General features: G+C 39.8%; 2 protein-coding genes across 4 annotated transcripts; both read right to left on the reverse strand.

Moving 5' to 3' along the window:
• Positions 1 to 1,030: 1,030 nt before the first annotated feature.
• Positions 1,031 to 19,567, reverse strand: LOC115682416 (uncharacterized). 3 transcript variants are annotated; one of them, XM_056303202.1, is made up of 13 exons: positions 19,546 to 19,567; positions 12,462 to 12,613; positions 11,951 to 12,042; positions 11,235 to 11,348; positions 8,680 to 9,010; positions 8,150 to 8,329; positions 6,609 to 6,689; positions 5,519 to 5,737; positions 5,157 to 5,299; positions 4,362 to 4,528; positions 3,094 to 3,311; positions 2,840 to 2,932; positions 1,031 to 1,762 (listed from the first exon to the last, which is right to left on the reverse strand). In XM_056303202.1, the coding sequence occupies exons 2-13, from the start codon at positions 12,513 to 12,515 to the stop codon at positions 1,580 to 1,582; spliced, it is 1,875 nt and encodes a 624-aa protein (XP_056159177.1). In that variant the 5' UTR covers positions 12,516 to 12,613; positions 19,546 to 19,567; the 3' UTR covers positions 1,031 to 1,579. The 3 variants fall into 3 exon arrangements, with proteins under 3 accessions (XP_056159177.1, XP_030462482.1, XP_056159178.1); XM_030606622.2 differs by lacking the exon at positions 19,546 to 19,567 and adding an exon at positions 13,927 to 14,278; XM_056303203.1 differs by lacking the exon at positions 19,546 to 19,567 and having other exon boundaries at positions 11,951 to 11,990; positions 12,462 to 12,562.
• Positions 17,700 to 19,177, reverse strand: LOC115682422 (F-box/kelch-repeat protein At3g23880-like). Its single transcript, XM_030606638.2, has one exon. The coding sequence runs from the start codon at positions 19,152 to 19,154 to the stop codon at positions 18,012 to 18,014; it is 1,143 nt and encodes a 380-aa protein (XP_030462498.1). The 5' UTR covers positions 19,155 to 19,177; the 3' UTR covers positions 17,700 to 18,011.
• Positions 19,568 to 20,260: the final 693 nt, after the last annotated feature.

Here is a 20,260-nt window from a genome sequence, read left to right on the forward strand (position 1 = left end):
TGTTAGGTTGCATTAATCGCATGTCAATTTTTTGCACGCCATTACATATAGGTTAGCTTTCCTTTAAATAAATAAAAAAAATAAAAAAAAAGAAAATTTCTGCACCTTTGAACTCTAAGTCAGGATTTATCAAAATTGTCAAATTAAGTATTTTTCTTGAAATTGGTACCGAAAGGGCGTTAGGGAATTTAGCGTAACCAAGTCTCCGAATCCATAATTTTTGGTTTGCAGAAATAAAATAGTACTCCCGCTATTTTATTTAGGTTTCTAATCAACCTACCTTAAATGATTAGTGGCGACTCCCATTGAAAATATTTGCATGCTCATAATTGGACCTAAGTTGCGAATTGGTAGAGTTTGGGAGAACTCGAGCTAGGTTAGTTAATTTAATTGATCTAGTAATCCATTAGCCTAAGATTGGAAAATCCGATTTTTTTTAGGTCGCGACAACATTCTTAAAGCAAACAAGCTATAACCTAAATTTGCAGTCCCCAAATCATCAAACAATCAAACATGTACGCAAGCATATAACAACAATGTGCCGTGGTGGAAAATCTAACTCGTGAGGTGAAATAAAAGTTTCTGCAATACCTAACCTAAAGGGTGATAACATGCAGTTCGTCCGAAGACGCGGAGAGAGCTACCATGAAGCAATGGTGGAGCACGAGAGCTGGTATGGGAGCGAAGAATGAAAAAGGATGAGTCTGGTGGTTTAGTCGAGGACGAATCTTAGAGGTGAAGAACGAAAAATGATGCTTCTGGTGATTCTGTCGAGGACAATACGGCGACGAAGAATCGAAAAGGATGATTCTCTCCCCAATAAAACCAGCTACCAAGTTTATATACTTTTAATGTGATGCCGCCATATTCTCATAAAAAGAAACGGAAATTCGAAGGGAAAACAGGTGAAACATTCAATGGAGGAAAATTGGAGTTTCTTAAACAGCCCAAATCACTAGCAAGATTTTCCAACAGTTTCTTATTGGGCTAACAAGTACTCAATGTGCGCAGGCACTTGCAACTTTGACCAAATTATCTCCATCTTCGTCCAAATTCAATCAACAAATTATCAGTTTACAGCAATCACAATAACAATTCACTGGAGCACTAGGAATCGGTACCTAAAAAAGGACGTATTGTATTGGCCGTGCCAGAATAATAGCGTTGCAGTACACTAGGACTAAATCATGGACAAACCCTCGATCATCTAATTGAAAATTACTACGATCATGAGGGAAGTCTATGATGACGGGACAAGAGAGTGAAAAGGCACCTCCACGTTGTCAAAATGGCTGTGACATGATGGTACTTTATCATCATTTCAATGTATCGGGCAGCTAATAATAGATGCTCCCAGTATTCCAGCTATGTTGCAGATCTTGTGCTTCCGATAAACTTTTTGATGTTATGAGAGGATATAAGGACTAAAAGCATTGCGTAATCCATCTGTTTCCCAATTTCTTGATGGCTCGAGTGGTGCCCAGGCAAAGCAGATGGGTACAAAGCTTATTCAAGACAGCCTTGCATCAAGACATGGTCCACATGCAGCAGCTCCTGGATATCATCAGAAGCTAATAGCTTACACTATAGAAGCTTTAGACTTGACCTGCCCGTTTTCATCCTTGACAGAAATCAGTAACTGCTGTCTCCTCTGTTCCTGAACACTCCTCCGGTTAGATTCAAGTATGATAAGAAGAGCAGTCATATCAGCTGGGCTTACTCCACCCACTCTGCTTGCTTGTCCAATAGTCTGTGGCCTTACCTGCCAGCATAAGAATGATATAAGAAAAAAACATTTACTCATTGTTCGATGAATTATCATTTTCATTTGAAAAAATTTGGAAATGACATAAAATATCCTGAAACCAGTATAACCGGAAAGTTCCAAGTTATTAGGAGTTTATACAAAATGAAATGATAGGTTTCGGATCCCAAAAGTTGAGAATCTCCTATAGGTTAGTTCCAGAACGGACTCGATACTCTACCACCCAAGAACTGTTCACTCCTCTTCCCAAATTTTGATTTAACTGTATTTATTTAGAGCACGTCACATGACTGATAGTCAATATTCTTTCTCCTAAATTTTATGTGACAGCAATTTGGTATATTTGTAACTCATAAACTGCAATAACTAATTGATGTAGCACAAAGACAGCTCTGGCAACTAACCAAACATAAGATGAAGGAAACGTCAAGAGACAAAGGAGAGACCTCCACAGAGAATAAGCCAAAAAGAGAACGGGTTACTAGTTTGAAATCACAATGCAAATCCAATTTAATTGAATAGTTTTTCAATGGGATAATGACATAAATAGTCCATGAACTTTTGATTTGTTCAATGTAGTCCTTGAACTTTAGCCTAATATTCAATGTGGTCCCTGAGCTTTTAATTTGTTCAATGTGGTTCCTCAACTTTTAGTACATGTTCAATTTAGTCCCTGAACTATATGAAAATGTACAGTATAGTCCCTAAACTTGAATTAATGGAATGACTACATTGAATATTTTTATAAAATTCAGGGACAATATTGAACATGTACCAAAAGTTCAGGGACCAAATTGTACATAGAATCAAAATTCATGGACTCTTTATGTCATTTTCCCTTCTTCAATTTTATTGGATTAGTAATCTAGCCAGAAACTTAATGTGCTCTCGCATGCACGCATGGGTTTCCATTGGCCCACCTAAACAGCATATACTCTTGCGCGCATGCATTTCTTCCATCGCCAGGTAAATTGGTATAATTCTAAACCTCCTGAGTGTACTATGTTAATGATATGCTCCATTTGATAATCCATAAAGATGTCAATTGAAATAATAGAGTAGAAAAAATTGAACCTTGGAGAGTTTCTCCCTTGCTTCAAGAGACAAAGTAGTCATAGCATAGTAATCCAAGTCGTCAGGAAGTGGTCTATGTTGTTGATGGACCATCTGCAAGCCAAATGAGAGAGAGCATATCATGATTAAATACACATCAATTTGCAAATTTCAGTGCTAACAAGGTCCAAAGCTGGTTTAGGGGGAAAGATGGATTATAAACCAAAACTATCGAAACAACTAAAGCCCAAAACAAGATATCAAGGGTTATCCACCTGCTGGAGTTGACTTTTTTGGCGCAAAATGAATCCTTCATATTTGACATCAATCTCGACGCATTCTTTCTCCATTCGGGTAAGGTTTTTATTGCCAAAACCATGCACATCGAGGATTTTGTATTGTATGTGTGGCTTCTTGAGAAGACTCTCGAGACTTGAAAAATCCTTCACAGGCTGAGTAGACAAGCGGGTAACATCAGCTGCCAAGTCTCCTCCTGGGAAGTAAGAATTAGAAGGGGAAAACAAAGTCATCCTGACATTTTGACTATGAATGCACAAACTCATGAACTTGTAAACGTTCGAAATCTAAAGACAGGGATACACTGCGATTCTAGAAGCCAGGTCTAAATAGTGATATATGACATAGCACTAAGAAACTAGTTACACACTATGAAGACCATCACCCTTAAAGAATACCAGCTTCCTGATTAAAATCACAATCTTACATGGTATTCAGTCTTATGTGACCCATCCTATTGTCTCCACAAAAAACGCATGTGTGCCTTTAGGCATGCAATCCATCCATCAATTTGTACATAAAAGCACATTCTATATGCATGCTCATGAAGCAAATTAGCCAGGTCTAAGTAAGCAATGCTTGAATTCATATTTAACTTCTTTAGGCTATGTTTGGAAGCAAGGTGGGAGAGGAAAATGTCCACTACTTTAAATTTTCCCTCTTCTCCCTACTCGCAAGAATTTAAAATTTTTCAAAATTTTCCACCCAAATTTTCTTCACCTCCATTTTCCCCAAATTTCCGTACATAGCATAGAGAAACAAGCAAAGCAATCATCATGGTCAAAGAGTTAACCATCACAATGGAGGTTGCAAAACTATGGCCAAAGGTTAGTGTTTTCCCATGTAGTTGTCACATTCAGAACACAAATTATGCAACATGCAATGGCCAATGATAGTGCATTACCATTGAACCAAACAGGTCCGTCATTTGTCAAAAAGGACAATTTCAGAAGAGGGTTTTTACATGGGTTAATTTGCAAAAATATCCCGTCTCATGTAATTTATTCTTTGTTTGGGAAAGGGTGTGGGGGGGATATAGGAATTGGGGTAAAATTAGCGTTTTTCATGAGAAATGAACCCAAAATTTTAAAAAAAAAAACCCAAATTTCTTCAACCTTTTCATTCGTCCCTCTCCCAAACAAAGCATTAAGATGCTCCAATGTGAAAGGAAAAGTATTGGGATCCTTAAGTCTCTTTTGTTCATTCTGAGATACAGACAGACACTGCCCTTGGGAAAAACATGTACCCGATATCCTGACACTTTTAAGCCGCTCTTTTTCCTCTGAAATTCGAGCTTGCTTCTCTTGGTAAAGTTTCCAGCGTCTATCATCTATTAACCCAATCTCCCGTCCCAAAGGAGTGAGGCGACTATCAGCATTATCTGCTCGAAGAAGCAACCGGTGTTCTGAACGGCTGAATGAAGAAAAACATAGACAATTAAATAAGTACAAAAATTGGGAGATATAATCCTATCAAGAAACTCATATTACCAACTCTATTGTGAGAACTACAGAAAAATTGGACAAGGAATTTAAGGTAACTCTATAAAATGACTACATAGGCAGGATGAATGGAAAGTTTCCAGCACTAAGTAATGAGCAGACTCGTCAATAAATAATCGTCATTTTAATCCTGCACATTTAATATGTCTCTAATCGAAATTAGAATCCTGCAAGCAGAGATGTGATGCATTGGGTGCAAGAGAAAGACATTATCTTCTAGACATGCATGAAATTACATATCCTAGGCATTCCCTTTCAAGAATTTTGCTTCTTGCTAACGAATTTCAAAATTCTATGCATACAACAGGTTAGTAAAACAATGAGAACGAAACTCGACGTTGAAGGTAAAATCTGTGCTCAATGAGAAAAACCAGAAAAAGGAACGTTGAGAAGTTGCATATTTGCTAAAGAACTTCCATATTAGTTGTAATCGTGACGCCATTAAATTTAACAAAGACTAGCCGGCGACATTTGATACCAAAATTTATAGGAGAAATTAAAAAAAAGTGAAAAAAACTGATCAAACCAACATAATATACCTCGTCAGCATTCGATATGGCTCTCTGAGGTCTTTGGTGACAAGATCATCGATTAAGGTCCCTATATAACTACTTTCTCGCTCAAGCACAATGAGAGGCTTCCCATCTGAATATCTAGCAGCATTGATTCCAGATATGATACCCTGAAAATTTATCTAAATAAAGTTATAAAGGTCTAGCTAAATATTATCCAGGACTAGCAAAATTGCCTTTTGCCTTCAGCCAAATATCAGGTAATACGAGACTAGAGACAGATAGCAAAAGTTGTTAAAACGCTAAACACAGCATTCAAGTACTTAAACCATAGACCTTGCCAATTGCATAATTTTCAGAGTAAGATTTAGTGTTGAAAAGCCAATCACCTGTGCAGCAGCTTCTTCATAGCCCGTTGTTCCATTTATTTGACCAGAAAAGAAAAGTCCCAGGATATTTTTGGTCATCAGAGACCTAGAACATTGATGAGCAGGTAAGTAATCATATTCTACAGCATAAGCTGGCCTTAGCATTGAACAATTCTCAAGTCCAGGTAAAGTTCTCAGGAGAGGCAATTGCAGCTGCTCTGGTAAACCAGTCGAGAATCCCTGTCAGAGAAAGTCTTTGTCTTCATCATCGCCGTTCTCTTTAAATAACAGATACAAGTAAAACAATCACAGGAGCAGAGAGGGACAATAGATTTGAGAATACTAGATACTCGAATTACTTTCTGTCCAGCTATTATTTCACTAAAGACCATATATGTATAATCAGCTTTGATTATCTAAAAGGGTAAAGGTACAGCCTTGTCCGTTTTTTGGCTGAAAATAACCAAAGCTTTCTTGGTACAAGTCAAATCAAACAATCATATCTTCCCAAGTTAAAGCATAACACAAGTTCCTGATGTGTGTAAAAGGGATAGCAATTTACTGCCATAAAGTACAGTACCATAAATAAATCAAATAAGACAGTTCTGAGTGAAGCGGTGCGCTTAACATTAAGGATTTCCACCGATGGAGGCCACAGCATATGCATATCCCTTGTGCACCTCCATCTGGTGATACTATTAGATTGTTAGATGATGCCCCCTTAGGTGTCCACAACCCACAAATTCCTATCACCACATGAAAATCGCCCATGCACCCTGATCTGATGGGATAAGCTTTGTAAGGTGCATCAAGAACAGCCACGGTGACACAAGGGGGTAATCGAACATCTGCAGATTGCCCAAGGATGTACCACGCAAAACATAACTTAAGAAAGATCCTATAAGTCCATGTTTTTTGCAGATTACAAGTGCATACTCGACAGAGAGAAGATTGTAATCAGCAAAACTGTGGAGCCACTTGCATTTGCTCAAAATTCAAAGAAGGCCAGCCAAGGAAAAGATATCCAACGAAAGAATAGGCACATTCTCTGAGCTAAGCCAATCCTATCTATTTCACTGCTTTATGGAGAAAGATAGTAAGAAAAAGCCACCTGCACATAGAGCTCTGGCACAGTACGACCCTCTGGTTCAAGAAAAATTTGATGGGACTCTTTATCTTTGAATCTAACAATCTGCAAAAGAACAGCATATTCTGTGAAAAAAATGCCTAAATATCACATAGGAAATGCCACTAGATCAATATTCCACCAATTGCGAACACTACGCACATTCCACTCATTGAAATCAGAGGCCTACTGAATGTTTTGTAATCTAAAAGGGAGGTTCATGGAAATGTTAGAATTCAATTAAAGGATGTTTAGAATTACTTAACTAATAAAAGAGTAGGAGTAAAACAGAGAGACCAAGGAATATGAACAAACAGGGGCCTTTTTTGGCTGATATAGCAAGTAGGCTTTACTGCTCATAACTTGCTATCACAAAAAGCATGAGATGAATCACACTAAGAGAAGCAATCCCTATAAAGATACCAATGAAGCATGAGAGAAGATAGGTGAAAAGCAGAAAGAGGATCCACTTTAACAATTGGACCAGTTCTAAGTTTGTACAACACTTCAAAAAATGCTAGTCCTTCACTAGAATATAACTTTGCCAGCTTACAAGCATTGTCTACGCCTACAGATTCTTGAGAGAGAAAATTGGAAAAGGACACCGTGGAAGGAAAAAACGGAAAATGGATTAGGCTTTCATAATTAAAAAATGATAGAAGATTACACCGTAGTCATAGAAGAAAGCCCAACATCAATTCTATGGAATTAACTCATTTAATACACAGAAATGTCATGCTCATAAAAATGAGAAAGTGATCACACAACAAAAAGGTTACATTTCTGCATGTGAACATCAAATACAAACACAGCTTAATTCGGCTCAATGTGTGGGCATATAAGTCGAAGACAATATTCTTATTAAATGATAGCACCTAGTTTGCATAGAAGTTCAAGGCCCCATTACATCAAAATAAATCACCGTATTTTCTGAGGAAAAAAAATCACCATGGACAGAAAAGGACACATCAGTAGCAGAAAGGCGCAAGAAGGAACAAGTTGAAGGAGGAAGGAATCTGAGAGAGTGACATGCTGAACATTTGAAGGCATCCAGAAAGATGTCCATCTAACAGTAATCAACTGCTTCAAAACCTCCTATTTTGCCAAAGATGTGCACCAAATCACACACAAAATTGATCTGCGACTGGGTTAGTACTATTTTCAGAGAAAATGCCTCATATATTTGGTTATTGAAGAAAATTGCATAGGTAGAGGCATCCAAAGCACGAGCCTCTAGCCAAAGTTCACTTTCAATAAGAAAAGAATGGACTTGCCAGACTGAATACAAGCAAAACTCAAAGAGAACACACACCATAAGCATACTAAAGGAGCTAGCTAGCCTGCTAGATGTTACCAAGGCTTAGACAGAAGTGCCAAAAAATTGGTGAAGTGCACTGTCTGGTTTATTTTGGTTAAAAATGTACTCCACAATTATGCAACTAGGCTAACCATCAAAGAGCGGGCAGGAAAATTAAACTATCAAACAATAAGGAGGGCAAGGAACAGCAAGATGTACCTTGTCTTACCTTATCTTCAATTGAAGGGCAATATCTAGGTCCTTTAGCTTCAACCCATCCACCATAAGTAGGGGTTTCATGCAAATTCTCTTTGATTAGCTGGTGCGTGCTCTTTGTTGTTCGCGTAAGATAGCAGCACATTTGTTCTCTTTCAGTATGAAATTCAGGGTCAAAGCTGAACCAGCTGATCTGTTAGTGGTTAGTCCACATTAAAGCACAACATTAGAGAACAGAAGACAAAAGCTGAGAAATGCATGGGAAAAGAAGAAAAGGATCTTTGTTATTCTTTTGAATAAATCTCCGCACCATTGCAGTATGACTTATTTAATATATTAGCCTGCAATTTCAGAGATGAACTCAACTCAGTTTAAAAAACATCCCAATGCTGCTGAATAGTAACTAATAAGAGACTAACATCAGTCTTTTGTTATTATGTATGCCACACTGAAGCTGTATGCCAAAACAAGAACTGTGCGTTACTTGCAGCGAGTATACATTATTTGATTACTAAAACCAACATAGGACAATGAATGAAATACCTCTTCATCTCCACGCTGGGGTTCCAGTCCAGAAAAATCTACAGTACGAGAGTCCACACGAGCTGGAGTTCCAGTTTTTAGTCTATCAGTTTCAAATCCGAGACGCTGCAAATTCTCGGTGAGCCCATGTGAAGCTGACTCACCAGCTCTTCCCGCAGACATACAGGTTCTACCAACCCAAATTTTACCACTCATGAAAGTTCCAGTGGTGAGGACTACAGAGGGTGCATAAAAATTCATTCCAAAAAATGTACAGACACCTTCGACATTATCGTTCTTTCCAAGCAAGACATCCGTCACCATTGCCTCTCTAATAGAAAGATTTGGAGTGCTGAAAATTCATAAAATTAGTCAATGATAAGAAGAACAAAAGAGTGAAGTAGAATGTCCCATAAAAATAACAACCATGTTTACACCAAACTCAAACATCTTAACTTTAGATGGTCAAATTAGTTGCCACGAGTATTTGTACTTAAAAAATCGTAAGAAGAAATATCTACCTATTTGCAAAATGAAAACTTTGTGAGCAACAATGCTGATCTCACAATTCGAATTTTTGAAGACAAGCACGTGTCACCTCTGATTGCACATTGCACATGTACACATACACAACAAAAGATCTTTTTGAGTTGTATATTAAGTAAAGATTTTATTAGATACATAGAAGAACGGGGAGACAAAAAGGAGGTGGTGTATCTGGGTATAGAGTTGTAGTAATACGAATTGTGATTATACTCTTTCTATGTGGATTTATAGCAAAAACACGGTAACAACAAGAAATGAAAAGGACTCGAAGAAATAAGTATGGGAATGGAAAATTAGTGCATGAAGACCATATCACTTGCAAGCAACTAAAATGGAAAAAGGCAGTTCTGTCCAAATGCATCAAAAGAAGCTACAGGCAGCAGCGCTCCAAGGGAGGAAAATGTAAACAACATACTTCTCTGATGCTTTACAAAAGCAGCACAAGTCTATTAAAAGGAAATTCTCTTACTAAGAATCTCATTCTGAGAACTTTATCCAACTTCCAAGCTGTCTTTCAGTAGAAGAATGAGATTTTTGAAAATAGGTTACTGGTCTGCAAAATAGCTTTAGAGAGAATTGATTGAAAGGGCTAGCGACGAAACTTATCATGGCTAAACAATAACAAAGGAGATCATACTTTTGGAAAGAAACCAATAACTTGTCATCCAACAGACCATGTAATTACCATTATAACAAGAAGGAAAAAAACAAGATGATAGCGTCAAACTCTTGGTCATGAAAATTCCTACAAACAATAGGATTTTGTTACAAAATCCAACCAAAAACCTTAAGCTATTCGGTGGATGGAGACAATATGCATATAGGGCCCATTGAAACCCCATAAACAAGCGATGTGGGATAAACTTTAAACCCTCTTTCATGTGCACATCGGATTGATAAAGGCACATGGGATTGATGAATTGGGAGCCACACGAGAAATAAACTAGGGCGGAAACTTGGTTTTGATATTAGGTTAATATTTCCAACCCAAAAGCTTAAGCTATTAGTGGAGGGAGCACACCCATTGAAACTCCATCGACAAGCAATATGGGATAATCTTTAACAAATTCCACCAGGCATTACCGGTTTGTGAATATAAGATATCAGAGAAAAGAGCGTTCTCTGATCAATAGAAGATGCAAAGAGAGAAAGGAAGCAAGATTTAAGAGGGAGATAGCGACACCAAATGTTGTGCCAAATCAAACTTTGCCAGGATCACCTTCTTCAAATCTAATCCATCCACTACAAGAATGCGATCCTTTTCCATTATATTTCTATATAACAACCACATACACACTTCCAAAGACCATGATACCAATTCCGTGAAGAGAGCAATTAGTGTTCCAGACTTCCAGTTGACCAAATGAAACTTATGTTCATCATGTAGCTACCCAAGCCCATAAGCTCTCCAATGCTACAGGCCAAGGAATAGGATAGTCAAAATGTAATCTGAAAAAAAGAGAAAACCACAATCAAGCAAAATTTTCCTTTCAAAAGATTAGTTCTCTTCCAACAACTTAGACACTTCTCAAGTCTTTTCAAGATATGATTCCACACTTCCTTATGTCCTAATAGGCACCCAAAGGGAAACCTGAGTATTTTAGACGAAGAGCCCCAACCTCGCAGCCAACACAAACAGCAAGAATATCAACTTTCTCAACCCAACGAAATCACCTTCAGCTGATGGAGGAATTCTCATTAAGATTTCACTTGTCCCCAACTTAATTCTAAGACCAGAAACACTTTCAAAGCAAAGAAGAAAAAACATTTGAGAGTCAGCAATTCATCAAAGTCGGCTTTAAAAGACTTAATATCAGCTGAATTCTCCTAATTGCTATACACATCAATCAAGGACAATCATTGAAGATGTAAATATGGGTTCTCAAAGCGATTAAGTCCTATTATAAGTAAAACCTATCAAGTAATTCAAAAGAGTGAAATGAAGCTACTTCTGAATTGTAGTAAAACCCTATAGTACGTTTTCATCAAGTATGTAATTGCGCACCTGAAGAGGAAAAGAAGGGACTTGCCTTTCCACTATCTTTTTCATTTCGAGAGCATATTCCCTTTTATCAGTCTGAGCACGCAATGCACGAACTGCAGGACCTCTAGACATGTTGAGAACGCGCTTTTGCAAATAGCACCTAAAGCATAACATGGAAAGTTAAAGTCATCAAAGAACAAAGCGATAAAGGCTTCAAAATCAATCAAAATTAATCTGCATACGAACAAAGCACCTCCCTTAAAAGGCTCAAGCACAAAAATTTGAGATAATGCAATAAATAGCTAATCAGGAAGATAGAACACAGATGGTCTACTATTTTGGACAAGGGCAGATTGTATAGAACACGAAAGTAACTCTTGATTAGGCACTACAGGGAAGAAAAGAAATAAGATAAACAAGTATTAATTTGATGTCCGGTCATACAAATTGTAGAATTCATAAGATTGTCCAAACATTCCAAGTGACTCTCCTACTACATCTCGATTTATCTTTTTCATCCTTCCCCTTTCATTGCCAACTATTCCCAAGGAGGCCGTAGTCAGAATTATGCAGCCTCGCTACTCAAGGCAATGACCATGCTCATTGTTGAAACTTGACATCCGCAAGATTGCCTTCCTTGTACTTGTTCAACAGTGAGAAGTGTAGTAGTTTGGTTGTGTGTGTGTGTGTGTGTGTGTGTCAGAGAGAGAGAGAGAGGGAGAGAGAGTATGTATGTGTGCTAGCATAACAACTATAACTAACCTGTCAGCAACCTTGCCAATATCTCCCCCAAGTGCATCCACTTCATGTACCAATTGGGATTTAGCAGGGCCACCAACAGCAGGATTGCACGGCTGGAAAAAACTGGTATCAGAATAACTTCTAGATGTAATGCTTGACAAATCATTGAAACACTTGCCAAAACAGAGAAATATTGATAACTGAGCATTATCTCTCAAGTCTCGTTCCCCGCTCATTCAAGCCTTACAAGGCCAACTATTATGGAGTCAAGAGGAAGTGGGGTAGATATCATCCCAATCAAGGATGGCGGTTACAGATGCAAAAATAGTTCCATTCTAGTTTAGCAAAATTGCACATGACAAAGAGATATCTATAATTGGTTCGCATAGAAACTAGAAATCCTTTCGGCCTTTTGTGCATGAAAAGCAGAACTTATCTGCAAAGTGTAGGCATTAACAGAAAAGAATTTCATGTAATGAGGCAACTTTCCCAGTTTGAAGTACCAAACAATTAAAGAAGACAAAGCACTGACCTGCCATGCGATGCGATCAATGTTCAGCGTCAGAAGGAGAGTTTTTGCCCCCATCCTCGCAGATGCAAGAGCGGCTTCGCAGCCTGCATGTCCTCCTCCTACTACAATGACATCGTATTTCTCCTTTACGGCATCAATGTGATTATTCCATCCTGCCAATGATTCAATGATCACATCAACTTTAAGTTCATATATCACTATGACTGCATCATTAGCTTGACATTACCATTTGCTAACTTAAAATAATAACACTGAAGCTATTAAGTTAATGCCAGCCAAACTGGTACAGTAACAACCTAGCCTTATTACAGGAGCTTTATTAAAACAAGAAAAAGCTTGGAATCATAGTTTAAGGAACAATCAAAGGTCTGCTGCAAAAGATTTTAGTGAAACTTTGACCATAACCACATTTCACACTTATAATACATGAAAAGACAAAGAAGTATAATCAAAACATTTAGCAAAAAAAAAAATTCTTTTTCTGGTACAAATGAATAAAGAGTTATAGCAACACAATGTTACTATTCTCATTTAGCACTAAGACTGCTGTAGACAACTGCAATCCTCCCTGCTTTAGCCAAAAAGAGAACAATACAAGGAGAAGCTCTCATTTGACTGGAGAAGTCCCTCTGTGTAATATAATATTCCAATAAACCCACCATTTCTTTATCTCCTTCTCAAAGTTGCTACTTTCCTATTTCATTTTGCACCCCACCCATAAAAATTGCAGTTTATAACTAAAAATTAGTTGATAAGAAAAATTGATTATGGATCGCTAAGGAACTGGGTCTTAGCCAATTCCTTAGACAACCCTATACATCTCATAACCCATTAAGATGAACTGAAATCTTTCACTCAATGATCAGGTAATAGGCAATTGCGGCAGCCACTTGTTACTGCATTTCCTTCAGAGCATCCGAAATCACATTCATCGATGATTTCATATATGGTTGGTTCGACAAGAAATCAAAAGATTTCACTAAAATTGCTCAGTTGGGAATTTCCTTGAAAAGATAATCATATATGAATTTCAGAGACAACCTCAGTCTAACTATAAATAGGGTCACCAGTAAACCATGTCAGAGTAGGAGCAAACGCGAACACTAAACTGCAACTTACCAAGTGGAGGGGAGAGTGGGGGAAGAACAAGCAAATGCTGCTAAAGGGGACTGAAGAAAGGACCATGAAAAATGATACTACTGCAATTTGATGAAGAAAAGTAGCTACACATTACATGCCACTTCTAGTCCAAATCTCTAAGAATTCCCGGATAATTGGATGTAAAGAACCACTAAATTCAGCCAATACAAATTCTTCCAATTTCTCAGCACCAAAGCAGAGTAATACCTCAACATTACCAGGTAAATGAAAGCTATGAGCCGATTTCTCAAAACCCGAAATTGGCCACGCACATATCCATCAGAATTTCCAACCGGCAATGGTTTTGGACACGCGGCATCAGTACCTGGAGAACCGGAAGCGGCGGAGACGGAGAACCCACGGCGGCCGCCGAAGAACGCGAAGCTTCTTCGGCCATGCTTGCGACGGAACGGGACGCGAGCGGCGTTCGGGCAAGAAAGGAGAGGACGGCCGGAGAAGAGCGAGAGGGTGCAGTGGCAAGCGAGCCGAGCTCGAGAGAGGCTGTGCGGAGAAAAACCCACCATCGCGCCACGCTCTAGAAAGAGAATATAATCAGTCGCGGTTGCATTCGCCGCAAAAGCAATGCAAGTGTCTGAAACCGAGGCCAGAAGAAGGACGACGACGACGACGACGACGACGACGAAGAAGAAGAAGAGAAGAAGATAGCGCAGTCTATCTTGTCGTGGCCGTCTATCTCGGTCTTTAGCGACCATAAAGGTTTCAAGTTTTATTTGCTCTCTTTGGTACACGTGAAAATAAGATTCATTATGGAAATAAGAAGACAATATTCATTATGCCTTAACTAATTTTTTTTAGGATTAATATCACAAAAAATTTCAAATTTGTACATTTATAATAAATTTAGCCTAAATTAATTTATTGACTACCAAAAACTCCAAACTGATATATTTGTGATAATTTTACTTTCCGTTATTTTTCGTTAAATTTTATCGTCAAATTTCTAAGTTGAATGACATGTGCCAGTTGACGGGTGTACTGATTTAGAGTTTTACCCTCTATTTATCACAGATGTACCGATTTGTGATTTTCGTGGTATTAAGTCAATTTAACGGAAGGTAAATTTGTCATAAATGTACTAGTTTTTGTTAAAATTGTCACATGTCTACCAGTTTAGGGTTTTCGTGGTATTAACCGTTTTTTTTTTGTCGTATTTCGACTTTTATCATAGCTAAGAAACGAAGCCTTGTGGCAAAAACTCATTAAATTGAACTTCAGAAATACAACATTATGATGGGAAATATATTATAGAGCCCAGAGTAAATGGAATTATTGCACAAAGTTATTGGGAGAAATTCTAAATAAGAGTATGAAGTGAATTTTGTGTCAAATAAAGATATGAAGTACCATTATTTTTTTCAAATAAGAATCTTAAGTGGTTATATCAATATCAAAAAACGACTTGACTTTGATGGTCAAAGGGCATTTTCATCATTTACTTTTTTGAATAATTTTTCATTTTTTTCCTTTTCATTTTTTTTCTTTTTTCTTTTTCCTCTTCCCTCCACATGCCATTGTCGGGGCTTGTTGATGGTAGGCGGCGGTCGCCAGACTCAGGCGAGGGTCGCCTTGCCCTCGCCTGAGCTTGGCCGGTGAGGGCAACCCTCGCCAAATCCGATGTCGAGCGAGGGCCGGCAACCCTTGTCCACATCTGGGAGAGGGTCGCCACCCTCTCCCGCTTTTGCCCTCGCCTCTGGTTGGCAAGGGTCATCGCCCCTCGCTAAGGCGTTGACGACTCCACCGGCCATCGAGTAGCCACAAGTAGGAGTTAGCCCTCCTGCTGGTATTTTTTCTTTTTTCTTTTAATAAAAATTATTATTATTATTATATTTAATTTAACTAAAATTTATGTTAAAATTGTTTTTGACAAAATTAACCTTGACCGGCTTGAAAATTTAGTTGACCGATGAGATAGTGGGGTTAGGCTTTTATTTGAAACTGTTATAGCCACTTCAGATCCTTATTTGAGAAAATAATGACACTTCATGTCTTTATTTGACACAAGGACCACTTTAAGCCCTCATTTGGAATTTTTCCAAGTTATTGACTCATAATTCAAAATATAGCAACCCATTCTTGCAAAATGAAATTAGAAAGCACATCATTTTGTCTAACCAATCAGCCGACATAATTTAAACAAATTATATGGGTTGTCTTTTGAAATTAGGGGCATTTAAAGATTAAAAAAAGAGAAAAAAATAAGGACTTGACAAATTGAACTCAATTTGTTTAGTCTTTGGTCTCAATTTGATGTATTTCCAAATTAAACCTGTTCTATATCTTGCTAAAAAAAATTTCTATATTTTCGTCTTATTCACTAAATTTCATTTGCATTTCAATTAGAATCATGGTTTGGATTAAGTCACATGCAATTTTTTCGTATGAACTTTTCAAGGTGCCTTTTGATGGAAAGATGGTATTCACCAATTAATGGCCCGTTTGGCAACATGCCAAACAGTGAAAATTTCTGTTCTTTTGTTCCCAGAAATAGTTTGGGAACAGAAATGCTTTTGGTAAACTTTTTGTTCCCGGGCACATTTTTGCAAAAATTTGTGCCAAGAAAGCTGATTTTGGAAGAGAAATAAGAAGAAAAAAGTTGTTTCCTGTTTCTCGCACAATTTTGAGAATCGTTTTTTCTTCTTTTTCTTTTTTTCTTTTCTTATTTTTGTGTTGTTCTTCATTGGGGCGGCTGCGGCAGAACCGGCCCAGCAGTGTGGGGCGAGGGCGTCACGGCCTCGCCGCCACCGGCGAGGCGAGGGCGTCACGGCCCTCGCCGGCCACCGCGGAGGCGAGGGCGAAGGCGGATCCTCGCCGCCCGGGCGAGGCCGAGCCTCGCTGTCGGCCGCGACGGCGAGGTCGGCCTCGCCTGGAGACGCGAGCTCGGCCTCGCCCGGATCCGCGAGGCCGAGCCTCGCCGTCGCGACCCACGCGACGCCGACATCGTTCAAAGTGGGTCGCGACGGCGAGGCTCGGCCTCGCCGATCTCGGGTGAGGCCGAGCCTTGCCGCTCTCGGGCGAGGTCGCCTCGCCGGGCGGCGAGGGTCCGGCCCTCGCCGGCGGCCGGCGAGGGCGACCTCGTCTCTCGCGGCGGCCGGCGAGGGCCGTGACGCCCTCGCCGCCCTGGCGCATGGCCGGCCGGCCGTCGGTCGCCGGCGCCGCCATGGCCAAAGAAGAAAATGGGTAGAAAGAAAAAAATTTAAACAATTCAAAATATTATTAAAATATTATTTGGGAACGTAAATTTTGTGTAGTTACCATACGCATTTTTGTTCTTTTCTATTCTAGGAATAGAAATTTTGGACAGTTTATCAAACGCCTTCAAATACTCAGAAATTGTTTCCGGGCACATAATAAAAAAAAATCATTTCTGTTCAGAAATAGTTCCCGGGCACAGAATGGTATTCATGCGCACCCTAAATGTCTTAAAAACTCATGTATTTCCTTTTTGGGGATGACAGGTGATTCTTTTAGTAGTTTGGAGTTAGAACGAAATTTCTCTAAATTAAAATGTCGCATTTGAGTTGAAATATAGTCGGGCCAAACCACAAGCAGGCCTCATACAATTGACCACGAGAGTGACCCTCTTTCGATGAGGCGACGGTCAAAACAACTAAGATGAAGGAAGAATAGTCTTTTGATTTTCATCTTGATTTGACTTTTACAGTCCCAGTCATTAAATTATTAAGACAATTATAAGCACATCGAGTACACAGTCCGAATATTTCATTTTAAACAGATTATCTGTGTGCTGTGTATGCACTTGTCCTTATTTATAAGTATGTGGGCTTTTGTTTAGCTTTGTCCCATAAACCTCTATGTGGATTCGGCCTAGATCCTCTCTCTTTGCTATTGCATACTTTGTTTGTCCATTTCCACCTCGTCTCATCTCTCCCGTTAAAACCACCATCACCCCTCAGCTCATAACCATGCTTACAATTCAGTAGAAAAGGGAGGATAAGAGCCAAAAACCCGTCGATTTCTGATGGCTGTTGATGCAAGCTCCGGCCATCTCGATCCCTTCGCCCTCCATCTCTTCTTAGGAAACAGAGAGCGCATGACAATTCATATGCATACGTGTTTTCGGGGTTTGATTGGTTTTGATTTGGGCTTACTAAAACGCAAAGTTCTTCTGGCTGCAAATTGCAAAGAGAGCACACACTTTGCCTAGTCTAAAGAAAAACTCAAAATGTGAAAATGCATATATGCATTCTAAAGCTTGCAAGAAGTACCAAAAGCAGACGGGGCACCACCTCAATCCTTCTACTTCTCATTTTGTGGCCGGAGTCAATATGTATAACATCATTTCTTCTTAAATTCAGATGTTCCTTTCAACTCTTCTGCCAGCAGAATCAATCTGTCGTACCGGTAAATGTAATGGCAATCGAATCATCTTTAAAGCGAAACGAGGCTCTCTACGACATTGACCAAATCGCAATGGATCGATAGTGGAAGATTTGCGTATTGGCCCGTGATTGGATTCCAGGAAACTCGTTCTCCAGCATCTATTTCCATCAGAAGCTCGCCATTCCTCGTGAAGCCATCAAATTTTGTTACCAGTCCACAAGCCTCAAAAGTATACAGCTTAGTCCAAGTCTCAGGCACGCCGTACTCCCCCATAACCCAAATGGAACAAGTGGAATGCCGTCCAGGACACAAAATTGCATCCACGAGATTTATGAACACAGCCAGCGAGTCGTGCAACACTGCCACAGACACCATCAAACTGCCCTTGTCCACGTGAACTTCCGGCAGAGCCATTTCATCAAACACCTCACCTGCGACATCGAACAAGACTATCGATCCATATCCACGCTCATCCCACGCAACATCGCACTTGAAAGCAATCCAGTGCAGATTCCCATTCAAGAAGACCGCGGGTCCGTTGTCACAGAAAACAGGAACCTCACACTCCGAACTTCTCCACGAATCTGTACTGACGGAATAAATCTCGACTCGAGGCTTTGGCCCACCAAAGCATTGGCGATTATCATCTTCAGAATAGAGAATCCTCACAATCTTATAGTCGTTCGACCCGGCGTCGAAGCCAAACCCTAGATATTCATGACCAGCCTCCATGGAAGAAAACTGATGGCGCAGACCGGATCGTGGAACCGCCCTGTGCTTTCTGGTGAACGAATTCCACAAATACATCGCTTTACAATAGCCATATCCGGAAACTTCTGCGACGCAGATCAAGCCATTACACGAACCAACGAAATCGTAACAGCCAGAAGGAGTAGCAAAGGGCATTTCGATTCGCGACCGGTAAGGCAGGGTAAGAGACTCGCTGGAAAACAGAGAGCACAGGCGATCGCACCAATCTAGACACACGAGATACCAATTGGAGGCATCGAGAGCGGAGTGGCTCCAGTGGAGGGCCACGAGACGAGGGTCGTCGATGGCGGAACGCCACGACCGGCAGACGCACCTGAATCGGAGGAGACATTCCACCGGCAACCGCTTCAGGATCTCGACGGCGACGTCGTGAGGGAGCTTCGGGTCTTCGTCGTCGTCGTCGGAGGAGGAGGATCTCATGGTGGTTAGGGTTTGAGAAGAAGAGCGAAGTAGAAAAGCCGGAAAGAATTTGCTACAGTAGCGGCCGTCGCGGTCCCCTTTGCCTCTGTGCTGTGTTTGCCCCGTGACAGCCACGTGACGTTGCACGATTTTGTCACGTGACTTGACACGGGAATTTCCTAATGTACGCTCTCCTCTCCTGCTGACTTACCACAGTATTTTTCTTTTAATATCCTTCTCCATATATAGCCTAGATACATTACTAGCCCCCGAGTATCTTTACCGCGGCAAAGGTAGCGAGTGCATGAAAACCAATTAACATATAAAAGATTTATTAATTTTTTTTTTTATCATTTCTTAAAACTTGAAATTTTTTTTGCGGCCGACAATGGTTAGATGCACGTGCCAGAACCTGGAGAGTCGGAAGCGGCAGAGACGGAGAACCGGCGGGGGCCGAAGAAAGCGAAGCTTCAATCGTGATTGAGACGGAACGGGACACGAGCAGCGTTCGGGCTAGAAAGGAAAGGACGATTGGAGAAGAGAGAGAGAGAGAGAGAGAGAGAGAGAGAGAGAGAGAGAGAGAGAGAGAGTGTGCATTGGGAAGCGAGCCGAGCTTGAGAGAGGCTGTGCGGAGACAAACCCACCGTCGCCCGACACTCTAGAAAGAGAATATGATTAGCCGCGGTTGCATTTTTCACATAGCAACGGAAGTGTCTAAAACCGAGGCCAGAAGAAGGGACGATAATGACAAAGAAGAAAAGTTAATTTTTTAGTGACCACTCACAGTCTATCTTGGGGTGGCAACCGAAAATTACTCGGACCGTAAGTTTCAAGTTTTATTTGATGAAAATAGATTAATTATGGAAATAAGAATGAAAAATATCCGTAATGCCTCAATTAACCACTTTTATCATATCCTGACTTTTGTCCCGACTAAAAATGGTAGCCTTTTGAGTTTTATGTGGTGTGAGATTGTTAATTCAGAACTGTGGCAAAAACCCATTAAATTGAACCTCAGAAATACAACACTATGATGGGAAAATATTAAAGAGTTGAAAGTAAATGGAACAATTGCATAAAATTATTTACTCGGAATTAAAAAACATAGCTACCCATCCTTGTAAAAT

Source organism: Syzygium oleosum, unplaced genomic scaffold (genome assembly GCF_021117445.2).
Source record: "Syzygium oleosum isolate NSW1041296 unplaced genomic scaffold, Sole_v2.1 Sole_v2.26, whole genome shotgun sequence".
Taxonomy (NCBI): Eukaryota; Viridiplantae; Streptophyta; class Magnoliopsida; order Myrtales; family Myrtaceae; genus Syzygium; species Syzygium oleosum.

What these genes read in the sequence shown, in the direction of transcription:
- LOC115682416 (XM_030606622.2), bottom strand. Translation starts at nt 14,125, where the DNA reads ATGGTGGGTTTTTCTCCGCACAGCCTCTCTCGAGCTCGGCTCGCTTGC. An exon ending in ATTGGCAAGGTTGCTGACAG is followed by an intron (nt 11,349 to 11,950) that starts GTTAGTTATAGT and finishes GTTATGCTTTAG; the next exon opens with GTGCTATTTGCAAAAGCGCG. An exon ending in ATGAAAAAGATAGTGGAAAG is followed by an intron (nt 9,011 to 11,234) that starts GCAAGTCCCTTC and finishes ATGAATTTTCAG; the next exon opens with CACTCCAAATCTTTCTATTA.
- LOC115682422 (XM_030606638.2), bottom strand. Translation starts at nt 19,154, where the DNA reads ATGAGATCCTCCTCCTCCGACGACGACGACGAAGACCCGAAGCTCCCT.